Below are 19,036 nucleotides of genomic sequence, written 5' to 3' on the forward strand. Positions count from 1 at the left end.
GAAACCCCGCCCACCTAGGGCCCGCCCCAGCCCCGCCCCGCTGGCGAGCCCTCCGCTCCGCCCCTCCCCTGCCGCGGGGTCTAGTCTCCAGCATCCGTTTCCTGCCCCAACTCTGCTCCTCGCTAGGGGCCCACTTGAGCGACTCTGCTGTGTCCTCGCTACGGGATCCTCCCTGGGTCCCCCTTGAAACCCAAGGCTTCTGCTGCTCCTGGATCTCTGTCCCCATCCGCAGACTTTGCCCCGGCGTCCACTGTGGGATCATCAAAGGACGTAGGTGTGGGCCTTCCTCCCCTCGCTTCCCGAACCCAGGCCCTTGACCCCACGCCTTCCACCCCCACCAAGCAGGCCAAACTTTTTTTTTTTTTTTTTCTTAAAACATTTTTACTCCTTTCAACCCAGAAACATCACATCTAAGCGGAAGAGAAGGGAGGGGAAGAGACGAGGGCATGGGGTGGGGGCTTCGATGTGCGCTTGCGGAGGCCGAGCCAGGAAACCCTCTCCCCGCCTTTTGGCGTCCCCTATCCCACAGCGGCGGGCGGGCGAGTGGGTGTTGAGGGGACGCCCTCAGGGGCACTTCCGCTCCACGCACTGCTTCCCTCCCTCCTCATATTCCTGCTTGGAGATCCACATCTGCTGGAAAGTGCCCTGGGGGCGGGGGACGACAGAGGCCTTCAGGGCGGCCCTGGAGAGAGGAGGGGACGCCCCTCCCCACATTCCACCAGCAGGCCCAGCCCTTGGGAAACCCTCCCCCTGCCCTGCGAGCCCCGCCTCTCCCGCCCGTATCCCTTCCTCCTCCACCTCCCCAAGCCTCCCCGCCCTCCTTCATATTCAGAGGGTGAATACCCCTCCTCCTGTCGTTCAGTCAGAACATTGGTTCATTCATTCAACAAGTATTTATTGCGCACCTGTCTGCCCTGGGCCACGTGCTGTCTTCGAGGGGGGAGTGGAGCTTAGAGCCTCAGGCCAGCCAACCTGTCCCCCCAAAGCCCCCACCCCCCAACACCTCCTGCACCTTTCGCTCCATCAGGCTTTACAAACTTGTCAAGTCTCCTGCATTCCCAAGAACAATCTTTCCTCCACCCTCACCCTTCCTGCACCACCTAACTTCTGGTTGGAGTGGTCTTCACCACCCACGCTGAACCTTGCCCCTTGAGGGTCTCCTGCACTGGGCATCCCAGACTGTCCCTTCTCTTTGATGGTTGCTTCACCTCTGCCTGAAAGCTAGTGCCTGTGTCCCTGGTACTGACCCTGTTTTCTGGGCTCACAGAACAAGCCTTCCAGAACCAGCTCCTCCACTCCTGGGACTTCTGCTCAAGCACTAAAACCCCACCCCTCCCCCCAGTCTCCAGTCTGCAATGCTCAGCGCTGAGTACTGGACCCAAATACTCAGCTGTCTTTCGGACACCTCTTTCTGAGTCTCTTGGGACCTCAAACTCAGCATGTCCAAGACTGAGTTCCCCTAGGCCTGGCCCAAACCTGCTGCTGTGGTCTCTCTCACCTTCTTCTTTTTTTTTTTTAATTTTTTTTTTTTTGATGTTTATTTATTTTTGAGAGAGAGACAGACAGAGCACGAGTGGGGAAGGGGCAGAGAGAGAGAGAGGGAGACACAGAATCTGAAGCAGGCTCCAGGCTCTGAGCTGTCAGCACAGAGCCCCACGTGCAGCTCGAACTCATGAGCTGTGAGATCGTGACACTTAACCCACAGAGTCACCCAGGTGCCCCTGGTCTTCTCACCTTCTATACTAATGCTGTCTGATACAGAGGCTATTGAGCACTTGTGGATGTCGAAATGTGGCTAGTCTGAATTGACCTGTGCCCTACAGTTGTAAAATACACCACAGATATTGAAGACTAAGTCCAGGAAAGAGAATGTAAAATATCTCACTTTGATATTGATCACCCATTAGAGACTCCTGGGTGGCTCAGTTGGTTAAGTGTCCAATTCTTGATTTTGGCTCAGGTCATGATCTCACAGTTTATGAGTTAGAGTCCTGCGTCGGGCCCCAAGCTAACAGTGTGGAGTCTTCTTGGGATTCTCTCCTCTCTCTCCCTCTTTCTCTGCCCTTCCTGCAGGTGCATGGCTCTCTCTCAAAATAAATAAATACAATTTAAAAAATTACTGGTCACACCTTGAAATTATAATACTTTGGATATATTGGATTAAATAAAGTGTGTATATATATATATATATATATATATATATTTTTTTTTTTTCTTTTAACTAGAGGTGCCTGGCTGACTCAGTTTTTAACTAACCTCTGCACCCAACGTGGGACTCAAAATCACAACCCCAAGATCAAGAGTCATATGTTTCTATGAATGAGCCAGCCAGGTGCCCCAAAGAAAGTATATTTTTTCATTCTTTTTTTTTTTTTTTTAATTTGAGAGAAAGAAAATGTGCAAGCGGGGAAGAGGGGCAGAGGGAGAGAGAAAGAGACAGAGAGAGGGAGAATCTTAAGCAAGCTCAATGCTCAGCACAGAGCCCAACTTGGGGCTCGATCCCATGACCCCAGGATCATGACCTGAGCCTAAATCAAGAATCAGAAGCTCAACCAACTGAGCCACCCAGGCACCCCAAAGTATATTATTTAAACTTAATCTCACCTGATTCTTCAGGCTCTTTTAAAATATGGCTATTTAGAAAATTTAAAGTTGTATATGTGGCTCGCATTACATTCCTGTTGACCACGGCTGCCAGGAGCTAGCATCCTGAGCCTCATCCTGGACTCCTTCCCTCTTCCCTCTTGTATCCAAATGCTGTCCACATCTGTCAGTTGGACCTGTGATGAGCTGCCACTTCCACAGCCTGATACCCACTCCTCTGTCAGACCCCACTCCCAGCAGAGACCACAGCAGCCCTACTCAAGCGACTCGCCACTCTGCTGCCCTAGTGAGTGAGCTTCCTAAACTCGGATATGACCGCGTCTGCCTATAGCCTTTGGTCTCACCTGCCTCTCCCTACAGCCCCAGCACCCTCTCTCTCTTTGCCTCAGAAGTTCTTACTCAGTCTTCCATCTCAACTTCAACGCTCCTCTGAGTCCCTTCATGACCCTTGAACTAGGTCTGGTCCTCCCTTGAAGGGACATCCCTGCACTTTGTGGTCTCTTCCTGTTTAATGGCCTCAGCCTCTGGACTCTGCCTTCTCATGGGGGCCGGGACTAAGCCAGGCACACAGGTAGGCATGGCTGACATGTTCCCGGCCCTCAGCTGACTTCACACTATCAGCCTCCTCTATTTCTGACCCTTGCTTCTGTCTCCTTGAGGGCTGCCCCTCTGAGGGATGTCCTTCTTGCTCTGTGGTGGCCCCGCTGTCCCCTCTATGTGGCTGACGCCCGTGAGACGAAGTTTGCATCTCCGGCTCCCTGCTCACCGTCTTGCCTGTGCCCAGCAACAGGTCCAGACAGGACCCTTTGCAGGGTCCCCTTGTGTCCAGCTCACACCCTGATCTCCTCATGCCTGACACAGTCTTCCCAAACATGCCTGTGACTGTCACGTTGCTTCCTCTCCCCAACCTCTGTGTCTCCCCTTTGCTAAGAACGGTGGGTGCCCCATCCACAGTCTCAACCCCAGCCAGTCTCTCCAGCTCCTTTCCTTCTGCTCCCTGATTTGCCCCGATGGAGCATTCACTGGCTGCTCTTTCTCAAAAATATGTTTGTTGAATGAATGAATGAATGAATGAATGAGGAGGCGGGCAAGGGGATGGGGCTGTTCGGACCTGCCCCTTTCCCACAGTCAGTGCTAGGCCAAGCCCTGTCCCTCTCACCAGTGAGGCCAAGATGGAACCCCCGATCCAGGGGCTGAACTTGCGCTCCATGGTGCTGTTGCTGGCGATGAGCTTCAGTCGCATGCTCTGGGGAGAAAGAGGGGCGGGCGGGGGAGGGGGGGAAGCAGACACCTGGGTTCTGGGAAGGGACAGGGCTGGAAGTGGGGAAGACTGGGAAGTCACAGGGGGAGTGTCTGCTCTGGTGGCCAGAATGCCTGATGTTGGGGAAGGAGGAAGGACTAAGTCCTAAAGAGCTAAGCCACGACTGGAGTCCAGGGCCCTGGTCGCGGTGGGCTCTTACCGGTGGGGTCTTCTGGGAGAGCTCTCGATTGAGCCTGTCAGTGAAGCCCTGGAGCAGCGTGTTCCCGCCAGTGACAATGACACTGCCATACAAGCCCTGAGAGCAGAGAGGAGTGAACCTTCAGGGAAGAGCCCCTCCCCGTCTCCCCACTGCTCCTGGGCCCCTTTGCCCAGACACAGGCGTGGGCCTCACCGGGCGAATGTCGATGTCACACATGCCAATGCTGGTGGTCACCACGTGGCCCACACCTAGCATGGTGTTCCCCGACAGGCCCTGCCGAGAAAGATGATCTAGGTTTCCAGCCTCTGCCCCCTCTCCCCAGACCCCGGCGATCCTTCCCAGCCTCCCTGACACGCCGGCATCCAGGGAATCCAATCAGCCCCCCACCTCAACACCCTCCGCCCAGCCCAACCTTGACATTGGAGGGATCAAACAGGCCCTCAGGGATGCGGAGCCGCTCAGCACCGTAGTCTGTGTTGTAGCCATTGGGCATTTCATAGTGCACTGTGGGCATTTGCGCAGCCACCCTGCCCAGGAAAGAGCGAGACTCTGCCTGGAGGTGCTCACAAAGGACCAGAGGTCCCCCGAGAGTCCCAGGCCTGTCCTCTTTCCCACCCTCCAGCAGGGAATGCCACTCACTGCTCATCGTAGGGAGAGTCTGAGACCTGCAGCACAGAGGCCTGGAAGTCCTGGATCACCTCCTGAGGACCCAGGGAGGTAGTGAGGGCCTGGTCTCCCTCCTCAGCACCCCCAAGTACCCCCACCTGCAGGGCCTCTCTGTCCCTTCCCCTCTTCTCATGGTAGGGGACGAGGAGCTAGGGAGGGGCCGGGGCTATTTCGGGGGACGCTGTCCTCACATTGCACATGTAGTTATGCCAGGACTTGGAAACCTGGGGTAGCTTCTCCTTCTTCTTCCAGTTTGGGGGGGCGCCTTCCCGGACGGGTTCCTGTGGGGCACAAAGCCTGTGAGCGCCCTTCCCCACCCCACACCTGCCCAGCCCACCTGGACCACACCTGTGCTCCTACACCAAACAGGCACTGGGTTCTTTGTTGGCCACAAAAGGCAGCAGAAGAGAGAGAATAGGGAGAGCCTGTTCCCATGTCTGTCACTCATGCAGCAGTACAGCTATCTGAAAGGCCCAGTCAGAGGAAGCTAAGGGCATGGGGAATATAGTAAGAGATCAGACAGAACCTTAAGGGGCTTTTTCCTGAGCCGTGTTCCATGTGGGGGTCCAGGATGGACCCTTGCATGCAGTGTCTCATTTAACATGGCAGCCTTGTATGGTGTTATTCCACTTTGCAGGGGAAGAAACTGAGGTTCAGGAAGCTTCAATCTCATGCTGTGGGGTCACACAGCTTTTACATGGCAAAGGCACACCTTGAACCTGGGTCTACCACACTGACCCTCCTACATCCTGCTCCCAGCTGGCTGTATGGCCTCGGACATGTCCTTCAGCATGCCTGGACCTCTGATGCTTCGATTGTAAGTTGGGTCCTCTGGGGGCCCTGCTACACCCTTTTCTGGTATCTAGTGGGTCAGTGGGTCAACAGTCATAGGGTGAGTGCCCAGGACTCCCCAGAGACCCCACCTTGGCTGCAATCATGTAGGGTGGGATGATGTCAATGGCCATTTCCTGGAAGAGCTCCCGGCACTGCATGGAGATGAAGTCTCCTGCCAGAGGTGACTTCACAATGCCTGGAAAGGGAGGGGACGTTAGGGCCTTGTCCCCCAAGACACCCCTGAGCCCTACCGAGGCCTCACCTTGCTGTAGGACGTAGCCATCATGCACTGGGATGGCCGTGGTGTGGGTGGCCCCACTGTCCAGCACCAGGCCCGTGGAACGTCCATTTGCAAAGCTGGCATGGGATGGGTAAGTCAAAGACATGGTGGCAGTGAGGGGGCTGGGACTCAGGTCTGGCCTGGTCACCTCTGCTCTCCTGGTCCAGCCCATTCACAATCTGCAAATCTCTCATTCTGGTTTATGACCCATGACTGGAGGAAAGCTCCTGAGACCCCTGTCACTTCTTCCCTGTCTGAATCACAACTTCTTCCTCTTTTTCTTCCTTCTGAGCTCCCAGTCTCTCTGGAGTCTTGGTTCAGTGTTCTATTGGCTCCTTGAAATGGGGGACCATATTGCCCCAATGCCTAGCTCAGGAGTTAATGCAAGGTAGATCCTTAAAAAAAAAAAAAAAAAAAAAAAAATGCTTGATAGGCTATTTGGGGAGGAAACTCCTCAGTGTTATATCCCTCCCTGTTCTCTCCAGTCCCAGCCCCTGCTGTCTACTTGGCCCAACTCTGTCTGTCTGTCTGTCTGTCACTGTTCAGCTTGATCCAAGGAATAGGAAAGAGCCACTGATCTGGCTGCCCCGGGGTCAGAAGGCCCACAGAAGGCCCTCTGCACTAATGGGGCACAGAGTGGGTATCTGCCATCCAGGACACTAATCTGCACAGAATCAGGTCCAGCCTCCAGTTTAGCACACCATGAACCCCACCCTGGCCCTCCACCCAGGCAGAGCAGCTCAGCCCAGAGGATACGCGGTGAGCACAGCCGTCTTGCATAAGAAGAAGGCAGGAATGTTGTACTGCTCGAACATCAGCTCTGTCAGCTTCTCCCGCTTGGCCCGTGTATTCCACTGGGGAGAAAGTACAGGAGGGGAGGATTCAAAAAGGGGGAGGCACAGACCCATGTACGACACACACATGCACGCGCACACGCACACACACACACACACACACACACACACAACTTGGACTGGGGAGAGTTCAGGCCTCTTGATCCACATAGACCTTTAGAATGTGAGAACTATGGAGAATTTTAAAGATCACATTCCAAATTCAGCTGAAGAAAATAAAACTCAGGGAGAATAACTTGCCCAAGATCACACAGAAAGCTCTGGGTAGAGCTTGGTAGAGTCATAGTCTCTTGACTTCTGGCCCAGTGTTCTTTATTTTATTTTTTATTTTTAATTAGTTAATTTAATTTACTTATTATTTTATTTATTATTTTTTTAATGTTTATTTATTTTTGAGACAGAGACAGAGCATGAACAGGGGAGGGTCACAGAGAGAGGGAGACACAGAATCCGAAGCAGGCTCCAGGCTCTGAGCACAGGCTCTGAGCCTCAGCACAGAGCCCGACGCGGGGCTTGAACCCACAGACCATGAGATCATGACCTGAGCCGAAGTTGGATGCTCAACCGACTGAGCCACCCAGGCGCCCCTAATTATTTTTTTTTTTTAAGTAGGCTTCACACTCATGACCCTGAGATCAAGACCTGAGCTGAGATCAAGAGTTGGACGCTTAACCAACTGAGCCACCCAGGCACCCCTCAGTGTTCTTTATTGTACAATATATACTTCAGGCTCCTTTCAGCCTCCAATTTATCCCTCTTTCCCATTTTAATCATCTCAGAGGGAAGAAAGCTGGGAAGAGGATTTCTGGGTAAAAATTGTGGATTGAATACAAACATCTAATTTTATTCTCTTCCAAGATCCCAGCAAAAGTATAATAAAGGGGCAATTTAAAAAGACATAAACCCATGTCACCTGGCTGGCTCAGTCACTAGAGCATGCAACTCTTAATCTTGGAGTCACGAGTTCAAGCCCCACATTGAGCTTGAGAATTTGGGCTTGAGATTTCTTGAGGAAAAAAAAAAAAGACATAAACCCACAAAAGCCAACCAGCACGTGAGAAGATGCTCAACATTGTTGGCCATTAGCGAAACGCAGATCAAAAGCACAATGAGATGCCATTTCATACCCACTAGTGTGTTGCTAATAATCAAGGGGAAAATAAAGGTATAGAGAAACTGAAACCCTTGTACATTGGTGGGGGGGGGGGGAAGTAAAACGGTTCAGCCACTGTGGGGAACAATGAGTAGTTTCTCAAAAAGTTAAACATAGGATTACCATATGACCCAGCAATTCCACTCTTAGTTATATATCCAAAGACTTGAAAACAGGTACCAAATAAATCCATACATACAACTGTTCATAGCAGTACTACCCACAATAGCCACAGATGGAAAGTCCCCAAAAGTCCATGAAGGGAGAAATTGGAAAAACAAATTGTGGTATATCCATACAATGGAAAACTACTCGGCCATAATACAGAATAAAGTACTGACATATGCCATGACATGGATGAATCTTGAAAATATTATGCTAAGTGAAAGAATACAGACCCAAGAAGTCACATGTTGTATGATTCCACTTATGAGAAAGATCCAGAATAGATCTATTCATAGAGACAGAAAGCAGATTGATGGTTACCAAGGGCAGGGAGAGTAGGAAGAAACTGGTTAATGAAAATGGATTTTCTTATGGGGTGATGAAAATGTTTGGGAACTAGATAAAGATGATGACTGCACAACATTGTGAATGTATTAAATGCCACCAAATTGATAACATTAAAAAGTTAATTTTATGTTATGTGAATTTTAGTTCAAAAAAGAGAGACAGGAAGAATCTTGGGACAGACACCCTCAAGAGTTGGGAGTAACAAAGAAGGAGAAAACAACAACAAATTTTTGAAGAGCGGAAGCCAGATAGTTGAGTGGTAACTGACCTAACAGATTCAAGAACACTGACTCCTAAGCAGGTAATGGAAAAAGCCAAGAACGGCCTGTGTCAAATTGCGGACTTCTCACAGGGTTCAAGAATTTGTAGTTTCAGGCATCTCTGGCAGTTTAGGTTAAGGGAAAGCTTAAAAAAAAAAAAAAAAAAAAAAAAAAAAAAAGAGTGTTTAAAGCCATTCAAGTAATAGCTCCCTAAACTCTCTCCCCAGTTCCATCCATGTCACTGAGCTATTTATTACCCATCCTAGCCTCAGCAGAAGACTGAAGTTTATTCTCTAGACAGAATAACACTGAGGGGCTCTGGACAGGTGGGACACTTGACGCAGTTGGGAGTGGAAACACTAAAAACAGGAGAATTAAGTGATTCCATGCATATTAAATGCTGAGAACCTCAGCCCTATTCCCTCACTCCCAGAAAGGGGGTGACCAGGCCTGTCTGTAGGGTACAAGCTTTCTCCATGGGTTACATCAGAAATCTATAGATGCCAATTATCAGAGGCTGCCTAACAAACACCCCAGGCAAATCATCCTATAGCAACATCCTCTATCACCACAGCCAGTGAGTCCCCCCACTTCACATGGCTTCCAATCAGTGTTTTAGTCCACCACTTGTAAACATAAGCAGACAACCAAGGATTAGCAGAAATCTGATAAAAGCCTCTAAAATGAGACAGAGACCCCCAGAAAGGGTAGAGAGGGAGTGGCTGGGTGGCTCAGTCAGCTGAGTGTTTGACTCTTGGTTTCGGCTTAGGTCATGATCTCACGGTTTGTGGGTTGAAGCCCCTCATTGGGTTCTGTGCTGACAGTGCAGAGCCTGCTTGGGTGTCTCTGTCTCCCTCTCTCTTTTCCCCTCCCTTGCTCTTTCCTACATGCTCATGCACTATCTTTCTCTCAGAAATAAATAAATAAATAAATAAATGGCAGAGGAAAAAAAAAGCAATTTGGAAGAACACAGATTATGCAGGGAAATGAAAATTTCCAAAAACAGAAACAAAACTAATGATATCCTGAGTGAGCGAACAATATATTTCACCCATGAAGAAAGAATTGCATGTTCTAAAAAGTAACATTTGTAGAACCAAAAAAACTCGTGAAAAGTAAAACTACAGAAGCAGAAATGAAAAACTCAATAGAAGAATTGAAAAATAAAGTTGAGGGAATATCTTGGAAATTATAGGAAGAGGGACGCCTGGGTGGCTTAGTTGGTTAAGCAACTGACTGGCTCAGGTCATGATCTTGTGGTTTGTGGGTTCGAGTCTCGAATCACGCTCTGTGCTGACAGCTCAGAGCCTGGAGCCTGCTTCAGATTATGTGTCTCCCTCTCTCTCTGCCCCTCCTCCACTTGCACTCTGTCTCTCTGTGTCTCAAAAATAAATTTAAAAAAAGTTAAAAGAAATTAGAGGAAAATATGAAAGGAAGGAAAATATAAGAAAAAAGATAAGAAAATTACAGGATGAATTCAGGAGGTGCAAAATCCAAATAATACTTTCCTAAAGAAAGAACAGAGAATATTAAGAGAAATTAATCATCAAATAAGGAACTAAAATTACTTAATCAAATAATTACTGAATTATTTTTTCACTGAATCGAAAGACATAGATTTTCAGATTGAAGGGACATAATGAGTATCTAGAGCAATGGATGAAAATAAACCAATATAATATTGAGAAATTATAGAACACTAAGGACAAAGTGAAAATTCTATAGGCTTTCACAAAGGAAAGCATTACATCAAAAGATCAGGAATTAGACATCTCTGCCTTCTTTATTGTTATTTTTCCTTTTATTTATTTATTTATTTATTTATTTATTTATTTTTTTTGAGAGAGAGACAGAGTGCAAGTGAGGGAGGGGCAGAGAGAGTGGGAGACACAGAATTTGAGGCAGGCTCCAGGTTCGGAGCTGTCAGTACAGAGCCTGATGGGGGGCTTAAACCCATTAACCATGAGATCATGACCTGAGCCAAAGTCGGACAGTTAACCTACTGAATCACGCAGACACCTCACCTCTGCCTTCTTGATGGCAACAATAGATGCTGGAAGACAATGCAGAAGGACCTTCAAGATTCTGAAGAAAAATGATTTCTAATTTGGAATGTTATACCTAGCTAAGCTATCAATCCAAGGTCAGACATGCAAGGTCTTAACATTTTTACTTCTCATGACCTTTCTAAGGCAGGTACTGGAGGATATGCTCCATGAAAATAAGGGAATAAATCAAGAAAAGGAGTGATGAGATACAAGAAACAGGACTTCTAACACAGGAGAGAGGTGTAGGGATGCCCTAAGATGATGGTGAAGGGAGATGTCAGGATGATATCTATGTTCTCTGTGTAGAAGGCAACAAGTCCAAAGTGGAGCAAATCACTGGGTTTTTGGAGAGATTTCTTCAAGAAGATGAAATTGATAGAATATCTAAAGGAATTAATGTTTTGAGAAAGGATATAGGTAACATAAGCTGATGAGTAATAAGCAGATGAATAATTTAGGGTCATATTATTAAGCAAATAGAAAACTAAGTCAAATAAAAACCAGCACAATTTTTAGCTTTAGGGAAAACAGAAAGCTGTGCAAGGAAAAGAAAAGTGACCATAGTTTATTGCCCAGCTCAGACCTTATTAGCATACATAAACATAAGAGTGTAAATACTGAATAATGATTTTTAAAAATCTAAAATACAACTGTATTTGTATTAAAGTGTGTGGTGTGGGCTGGAAGAGGAAAGTGAGCTCAATGTTTATTTTCTATGGTGGGAAATCAATGCCTAAAACTAAAAAAAATCCACAGGCAGCCTTTTGAGTGTGATATTTGGAGATATGGAAGAACCTGACCCCCCCCCCCAAAAAAAATAGCTAAAAGAAAAGCCTCTGGAAAAGGGGAATGGAAGGAAGATGATATGAAGGCAGTTTTTTTTCCTTAACATGTTTTACAAAGGAAATTGACAATGTGCATATATAACACTGACAAAAAAATTTTAAGTTAAAAAGTCAAACAAGGACTTTGGTGGAGAAAACAGCAGGGATGGACTGAATGGGCAAAAGATAGGAGTGGATAGAATAGGAAGGTGGGGAGAAGACTAAACCAGGGAGGAAAGAAAGTGTTTTTGAAGATGGTGATGGTGGAGTTGGCAGCAAAGTCTGAAAAGTTAAGTGGAGTGATTGATGGCAGAGGCTTTGGGAGGGGTGGGAGAGACAAATGGCAGAAAGAATGCGGGGAGTCCCTAGGGCTGGACTAGGGGCTGGATGAGGCACTTACCGGGGCCTCGGACATGAGCACTGGGTGCAGGTTTGGCTCAGACTTGACGTGTTTACTGTAGGTGTGATCCAGGATGGCACGGAAGCACTCCCAGTCCTCAACTGGGGCCAGGAGACCAGCGGGGAGAGATGAGAGTGGGCCGGTAGGGGTCCAGGGACAGGAAGCAAAGGAAGGAGGGAGGCCAAGTCCAGAGGAGGAGATGGGAGATCAGTTTCAGCAGAAATCCCCCCTTCCTAGGAATCTGTCGGGCCCCTGGGCTGGGAACCAGGCAGCTGTGGGCAACTGCAAGGTAGACTCTGTGGGTGTGGGGTGATGTGCCCCCCGGTTGTGGTGTGTGGGCTTCGGGTCTGTGTCGGGAGATGGTGGGTAGGGGCTCCTTACTCATGCCATTCTTGAGGGGCGACATGACCTCAGCTCCATCCCGAGGCACATGCAGGGCGTTGGTGTCGATGTGGAAGATCTTCCCTTTCTTCTCTTTCTCCCCCTCCAACTCCAGCCCGCCCCCCTCCTCCGCGGCCAGCAGCCCCACCGTGGTGGGGAAGTCAGCCTGGAGGGGGGCATGGGCAGGAAGAGGGATCAACCTCTTGCCCCTGTCCAGGCCCATGGCAAGGCCCTCAGCCCACCCCTGGGTTTACTCCCACATTCCCGCTCTGCAGAGCTTCTCTCTGTGTTGTGAGAACCCTGGGTCACTGGGAAGCCTGGAGGGGAGTCCAGAGTCTCTCGGACTTGGGGATGGGGCTGGAAGGCTCACCTTGGGGCAGTCCTCCCCAGCGTACCCAGCGCGGACTGAGAAGGAGCCAATGTCAAAGACCAGCGCCCCCACCTCATCTGTGCGGGGAGACAGGTGTGTGAGGGGACCTCTCCCAAACTCTCTCCCCCTGGATAGCTCCGAGAGGAGGTTAGGGCAGAGCCACAGTCTCGCCACCTTCAACGCCGGCCGGGGTAGGTGGGAGCTCGGCCTGGAGTCCGGATCCTGGGAGTGGGGATCAAGCCTCCAGAATCCCTTCTTGCCCGGTGGCCTTATTCAGGCCACTCTCCTCGCCGGGAAAGAAGGGGCCAGGGGGGCCGGGAGGAGGTGAGTTGAATGATGGAGAGAGTGAGCCCAGTGCGCGCGAGCGACCGACCTGGGAGGACCAAAGGTAGGAGTGGCGCAGGACCCAAACCCAGGGCTGGACCCATTCGAGCGCCGAGGTGACAGGCCCTGGGGTGCCCAGAGCTCAGGTCGCGCGCGTGAGGGGTGCAGGGCTGCCGGCGAGGCCGCGACAGGCTAGGGAGCCTGAAGCCCGAGGCTAGCTCACCTCCGCCGTAGACGCCCCCGCTCATAATGCCCTCTCAGCGCTGCTCAAGGCCCGTGGGCGGCGGCGGGATCAGCACCGAGGCGGCCGGACAGCTCCCGGGATCCCGGGCGGGGCGGGGCGCGCAGTGGCCAATCAGGAGGTCGGATCCCCCCGCCCCCAATGGCGCCGCAGATTGGCTGCGAGGCAAGACAATAACCTGACCGGGGGCCGCTGCTTTAAAGGGGCAGACACCAAAACTTCAAGATTGTGGGGAGGATAGCAAAGACTTTGAGACTGACCCTAAGGGATAACCAGGTAGAGAGCTGGCTGGCGTACAAAAGAGATGGAAATCTTGTCCACCTGGAGATCAGGACGCCGCAGGATGACTGATGGGGCCCCTGCTTCCTTACTGTTTTAAATGGGGTCGAGGAGAGGACTCCGTAGTCCTGGAGTCTTCCATTCTCAGGCTCCTGAGCAAGGTTCCGTCATACCCAAGTCTGAATGAAATCGCCCGGTGAAGGAGGGAAAGGAAGAAGGGAAGAAGAAAAGAGAGAGGTACAGGAGGGGGTGTGTCTCCATCTTCTCCCTGTTTCTTTCCACCCTCGACTTTCTAATGGCCCCTCTTTTCCTCTCCCGTCCCTGGCGCCTGGGCCCTATACATACACACGTGTACCGTGTTCACACATTGGTGCTGAGCTAACCCATCTTTAGCTTCCTTTCCCCATCTATCTCTCCCCAGCTGTTCTCCTGGCCTGACACCACCTCCACAGCAGTTTTAATAGCAAAGGTCAGGGAGCTGCGTCTACAGACTCGCTTAGCTGAGAGACTCTTATGTGATGTGTGCCTGGTATATATGTGCTTACACGTGTGGGGATATGTGTGCATGTGCATATGCATGTGTGTATGTGTGTGTGTGTACATATGTGCATGTGAATATGTGTGTGCTGAGGGCACTTCCACCTACTTTCTGGGGTGGGGGAAGAGCATGGAGACCATGGATGGCACAGGAAGAGGGTACTGTGTGACAGCCAAAGCCCCTGAAGTTTCTCTGCTCACCAGATGCCCACTCTGGAAGAGATTCCACCTGTCTCCAGCCAAAGGACAGATAGTTTAAGATGGCTCATTGATTACCTACTGACAACAGCGGCCCTTCACATGCCCAAGGTTGGTTGGGAGTCCAGGCCTAGCTCTTCAGTCTGGAGGCATTCAGGCTTAAGTGCAAGAGGTGAGCTGTAGGGGAGAGAGCTGACTCAGTGCTGGGAAATTGAAATATTCCTGAGTGAGTTAGTCATTGGCCTCCATAAATTGAGACCTGGATGAATTGGATGAGCGCCCTCGACCTCTTGGCACCTGCATTCTTCATCTTACAAAATTATTATTATTATTGTTATTGTTATTATTGCTGAGGTGAGGATTACAGGGTCACTGGAGTGGAAAGTGATTCTATTCGTGACCTGCACCTCTCCTTTTGTTGACATTTGATGATGTTGCCTCACTTCCCCTGTAAATTCACCTTGTCAGTTCCCATCACCCCTCCCCTACCTCCATTAGGATCTCAGATTCAGAGACTGCCCCAAGTCAGGAGAAACCTCACTGATCCTGGATCCAGCCCCTGGATTTTACAAAGGTTTCTGCAGATTGAGGAAAGCCCTGTCTTGGGTCACAGAGCCCACTGGGGCAGAGCCAGGACTAGAACTTACACCTCTTATCAGCCAGTTGAGAGATGACCTTATTTCATAACACTTTTGTGTCCTGGTCCAAGCTTCACTGTCCCCATCTATAGTACTGCTGGTGGTAAGGACTCAATCTGATGCCAGAACCAAGTGCTTGGCTAAGAGCTAGGCACACAGGACTAGTCAGTAAACGCTGGTCCTAAGAATGCTCTTGGGGAGTTTTTGAAGCTTAGGAAAGCTTATTATTCATAAGTTGGAAATCTGTAGTATTGTAATAAGAAGTGAATGTTCCTCTCATAGTTGGTGGAAAAACTATAGCTGGACGACTACACAACTGGACTTGATTTACCTCCTAGTCAACGTTGGCCAATTTTCATTTGTCATTCCATTGTATTATGATTGTGTCATATTACGTCAGCGGTTAAGGTAAAATATTATTACTCTATTTCACTGTCCATTCATTGATTCAACAAACATCTTTGTGCGAAGCATGGGAATAGTGAAATGCATAAGATATATCCCTGCTCTAGAGAAGTTTTGGTGTAGTGGGGAGCTCGGACATGCATGTAAGTGGGGTGAAATGGGGGCCCAGAGGAGGGAGGAGCTGCCTGTCTCTGAGAGTCCAGAGAGGCTCCTAGAAGTGAAGTTTGAGCTGAATTGTGAAGAACTAATAGGGTTCACTGGTGAACAAGGTGGGAAAGGTCTTCCACACAAAGACTGGCATGTGCAAAGTTCTAGAGACATGAACATTTGTGGCCTATATGGAGTTAGGAGCTCAGTCTTGAAGGAGGGTTGCATATGAGCTGGTGGCAGAAACCAGAGTTAGGGCGAAATAAGACTGGAAAAGTAGTCAAAGACCAATTTGTTCATGCCTAAACTCTATTTTTATTTAGCAAACACAAAACATCCGTTTTTAAGTTTTTTAAAACAACTGTTATAAGTACTTTATAAATGTTAAGTAGTTTAGTTCTCATCATGATCTGATTATTATCCCCATTTTGTAGGGGAAACAGGCATGGAGAGATTATGTGACTTGCCCAAGGTCACTCAGCTGGTAAATGACAGAGCTGAGATTGGAACTGCGACATGTGAAAAGTATTGATCCTGGGGAAAATGTTGCTATGCTTCTATTAATTTCAAGGTTGTTCTCAAGGTGCCTTGCAGACACCAGGAATAAAATGGCTCATATAACTTGATGTGACTCTCCTAAGGATTCATATCTATCCTGGAAGATGGAGGGTTAAATAATTAATTCAATAAAGTCATCTGGAGGTTCGCACATTCCAGGCCCACAGTCAGGTTGGCCAAACCTGAACACCCGGTAATGATGTCAAAAGTAGTAGGTCCAGGACCCTCAGACCCCACACGTTGGACATGATTTGGCATCTTGTGAGGGTCTGTTCCTTGCTTTGGTGGGCTCCCCACCCCCACCCCCCCCCTCCGTCCCAGTCCTCTGCCAGATAAATCAAGTGTCTTGGCTTCACAGGGAGCCCCTGCCTAGTGCAGGTGGCAAGGGCCCAGAAATAAACAGTCCAGTAAAGGCTGCAATAGGGACAGAGCCAGCACTGCAGTGGGGCACAGACAACAGTGTGGTCAGGGAGGCAATATTCAAAAGAAGCTTGAGAAAATAAACTGGATTTCCCCAGCTGAAAAGGAAATAGAACTGGAGTTGGGGTGGAAGGCATTCTGAGAGGGGACAAGACCCAGCCCTGTGTGTTATGCAAAGAAGTTTGGGTCTTCTCCTGGAACCAATAGGGAACTAATGCATGGTTTTGAACAGCAAAGTTATATGATCTAATTTGCATTTTAGAAAGATGTCTGGCAGCTATTTGGTAGACGAATAGAGAGGAAGTGTCCTAGAGGACAGGATATAGGCAGAAACCAGGGTAATAGCATTTGGCATACAGCAGAACGGATGGATTTCAGCAATATGCAAAAGGTAGCATTGACAAGATTTAGCCACCACTGACATGGATTGCTAGCCTTATATCACCAGCCATCTCCCTTTTTTCTTTATTAATACCGTTTTAGCTGTGTGTATGACGAAAGACCACCTTCCTTGCAACTGGCCAACCTCTGAGCAGAAGTTAGTGCTTCTGCTTAGCAGGAAAGAACTGGTGCTTTCCACCCTACCCCCCTTCCCAATGGACGAAATTCAGGTATGATTGTGGAAGCTGCTTGGGGCCCAATAGACACGGAGACGGAAGCTAGGGGTTCAGCATGGCAGAGATGTCCCCACAGTCCTGGAGGGTCTATTTTAAAGTGGTCTCTTCAGCCACTGAATTTTTGGGATTCTTTGTTATAGCAGCTTGGCCTATACAGTAACTTGACCCCCTTTGGATATGGGCAATGAGGGAGTGAGAAGCTCCTGAGGGGAGAGTGACGCTGTTAACTAGGCCAGGAGATTCAGAGAAAGGGCAGGGTTGGGCAGGGTGGGGTGGGGTACAAGAGGATTAATTTAGTTTTGAATGTGTTGAATGTGACATGTTTGTGATCAGAGGTGTGTAGTAAATGTTTTAACAATCAGCCCTCCAGGCAAAGGCAGCTCTGATCTGAAGCAACTCCCAATTTCCATGGTGTAACTACTCCCACCATGACAATTAAAAGTTACTGCTATCAACCTGACTTCACTAAACAAGGAGTTGGGAAGAGAGGTGCACTCTGGGCTCTTGTGAGCTGGTCTGAACTGGCACAAGCTGACTCCAGCCCACCACTGTCTGGGAACATCCAGATGATGATATTCAGGCTGCAGTTGGACATACACCGAGTCTACATCTGGGGAGAGATATCTGGGCTGGAGATGGAGCTTTGTGAGGTATGAGCAATTAGGGGATAGTTAAAGTCACAGTAATAGAAGAAGTCACCAGTGAGAAAAGGAGGCTGACGTTGGGATCCTGTAGAAACTATGTTTACAGATGCCCTGCGGAGGAGGACGAGAGGACCAAGGAGAAGCCTGAGAAAGAGGAGGTAGAGGAAGGAGGAAGTGTCCCACGACTCGTGAGAGTCAGGGTCTCCACACGTCCTCTAGGGCTTCTGCTTTCTCAGAGAAGTTGGTCGTCCACGGGCTACCTGGATATCCTTCTCCTCCCCCAAACCCCATCCTTCCCATTATCATCTAAAGAAGCTCCTACTGGGGCGCCTGGGTGGCTCGGTCGGTTAAGCGGCGACTTCGGCTTAGGTCATGATCTCACGGTCCGTGAGTTCGAGCCCCGCGTCAGGCTCTGTGCTGACAGCTCAGAGCCTGGAGCCTGTTTCAGATTCTGTGTCTCCCTCTCTCTCTGTCCCTCCCCTGTTCATGCTCTGTCTCTCTCTGTCTCAAAAAAAAAAAAAAAAAAAAAATGTTAATAAAAAAAAAATAAATAAATAAAGAAGCTCCTACCAAAACCCAAATACCTTTATTTCAAATTCTCCTCTCACCACTGCCCCACCTTTCTACACCCCCTCCAAGACAAGATTCTCAGAGCTTTGGCCACTTTGTCTCCACCGCCTCATTTCTCACCCTCAACTTATTGCGAGAAAAGCATTCATTGCAAGGGCTCCTGACAAAGTCACCCACGGCCTGCCTGTTTCTCAATGTCACGCACACTTCCCAGTGCAGGCTTGCCTCATCTCTCTGCAGCATTCAAAACGGTTTTACCATTCCCTTTTTGGAACATTCTTTTCTTTTGGGTTCCAGAACTCCACATTCTCCTGATTTTCCTGTTAGCTCTCTGGCTTCTTCTTTGGCAGCTTCCTCTCCTCTGCCTGACCTCTAATGTTGGAGTTCCTCAGGGCTTGGTCTTAGGCCATCTTGTCTTTTCCCTGAACCTCTTTATGACTTCATCTGCTCTAAAACGCCACTCATTCTTAAGGCTCTATTCCAACTCATACTCTTCCGCGGAGCCCCAGACCTGCGTTGACAACCACCCTCTGAGTATTCTTCTGAGCACCTCTCCTAGGCACTGCAAACCTAACATGTCTCAACTTAAAATTTTTGATCTCCACCCTCCCCCCGCCAGTGTTCTGCTCTTAGTCAATGCACTTCCAAGCCACCAGCACTGATCGTCATTCCAACGATCATCTACCACTGCCTCCTCTGTAGATTATAACCTCCCTGCGGGCAGAGGAGGGTTCACAGTTCATGGTCATATCCTCAGTTCCCAGGACGGTGCCTGATGCATCATTGGGACTTAGGTGAATATTTGCTGGAC

The 19,036-nt window shown here is 49.3% G+C and overlaps 1 protein-coding gene and 1 long non-coding RNA gene across 3 annotated transcripts; one reads left to right on the forward strand and one right to left on the reverse strand.

Annotated features, from left to right (window-relative positions):
* Window positions 1-100: 100 nt before the first annotated feature.
* On the forward strand, window positions 101-9,442 carry LOC123589749. The gene is made up of 3 exons (XR_006708446.1): window positions 101-270; window positions 5,368-5,547; window positions 8,509-9,442. It is a non-coding gene; the product is annotated as an uncharacterized LOC123589749 (long non-coding RNA).
* On the reverse strand, window positions 347-13,333 carry ACTL6B (actin like 6B). Of its 2 annotated transcripts, XM_045462264.1 has the most exons (14): window positions 13,195-13,333; window positions 12,648-12,724; window positions 12,278-12,443; window positions 11,897-11,997; window positions 6,601-6,698; window positions 5,827-5,921; window positions 5,654-5,760; window positions 4,922-5,011; window positions 4,704-4,765; window positions 4,477-4,591; window positions 4,257-4,337; window positions 4,065-4,160; window positions 3,764-3,850; window positions 347-645 (listed from the first exon to the last, which is right to left on the reverse strand). In XM_045462264.1, exons 1-14 carry the CDS (start codon window positions 13,217-13,219, stop codon window positions 565-567), a joined length of 1,281 nt encoding a protein of 426 aa, XP_045318220.1. In that variant the 5' UTR covers window positions 13,220-13,333; the 3' UTR covers window positions 347-564. The 2 variants fall into 2 exon arrangements, with proteins under 2 accessions (XP_045318220.1, XP_045318221.1); XM_045462265.1 differs by lacking the exon at window positions 12,648-12,724 and having other exon boundaries at window positions 348-645; window positions 13,195-13,301.
* Between the last annotated feature and the right edge of the window lie 5,703 nt (window positions 13,334-19,036).

The sequence above is a fragment of the Leopardus geoffroyi genome, chromosome E3 (genome assembly GCF_018350155.1).
Source record: "Leopardus geoffroyi isolate Oge1 chromosome E3, O.geoffroyi_Oge1_pat1.0, whole genome shotgun sequence".
Classification (NCBI taxonomy): Eukaryota; Metazoa; Chordata; class Mammalia; order Carnivora; family Felidae; genus Leopardus; species Leopardus geoffroyi.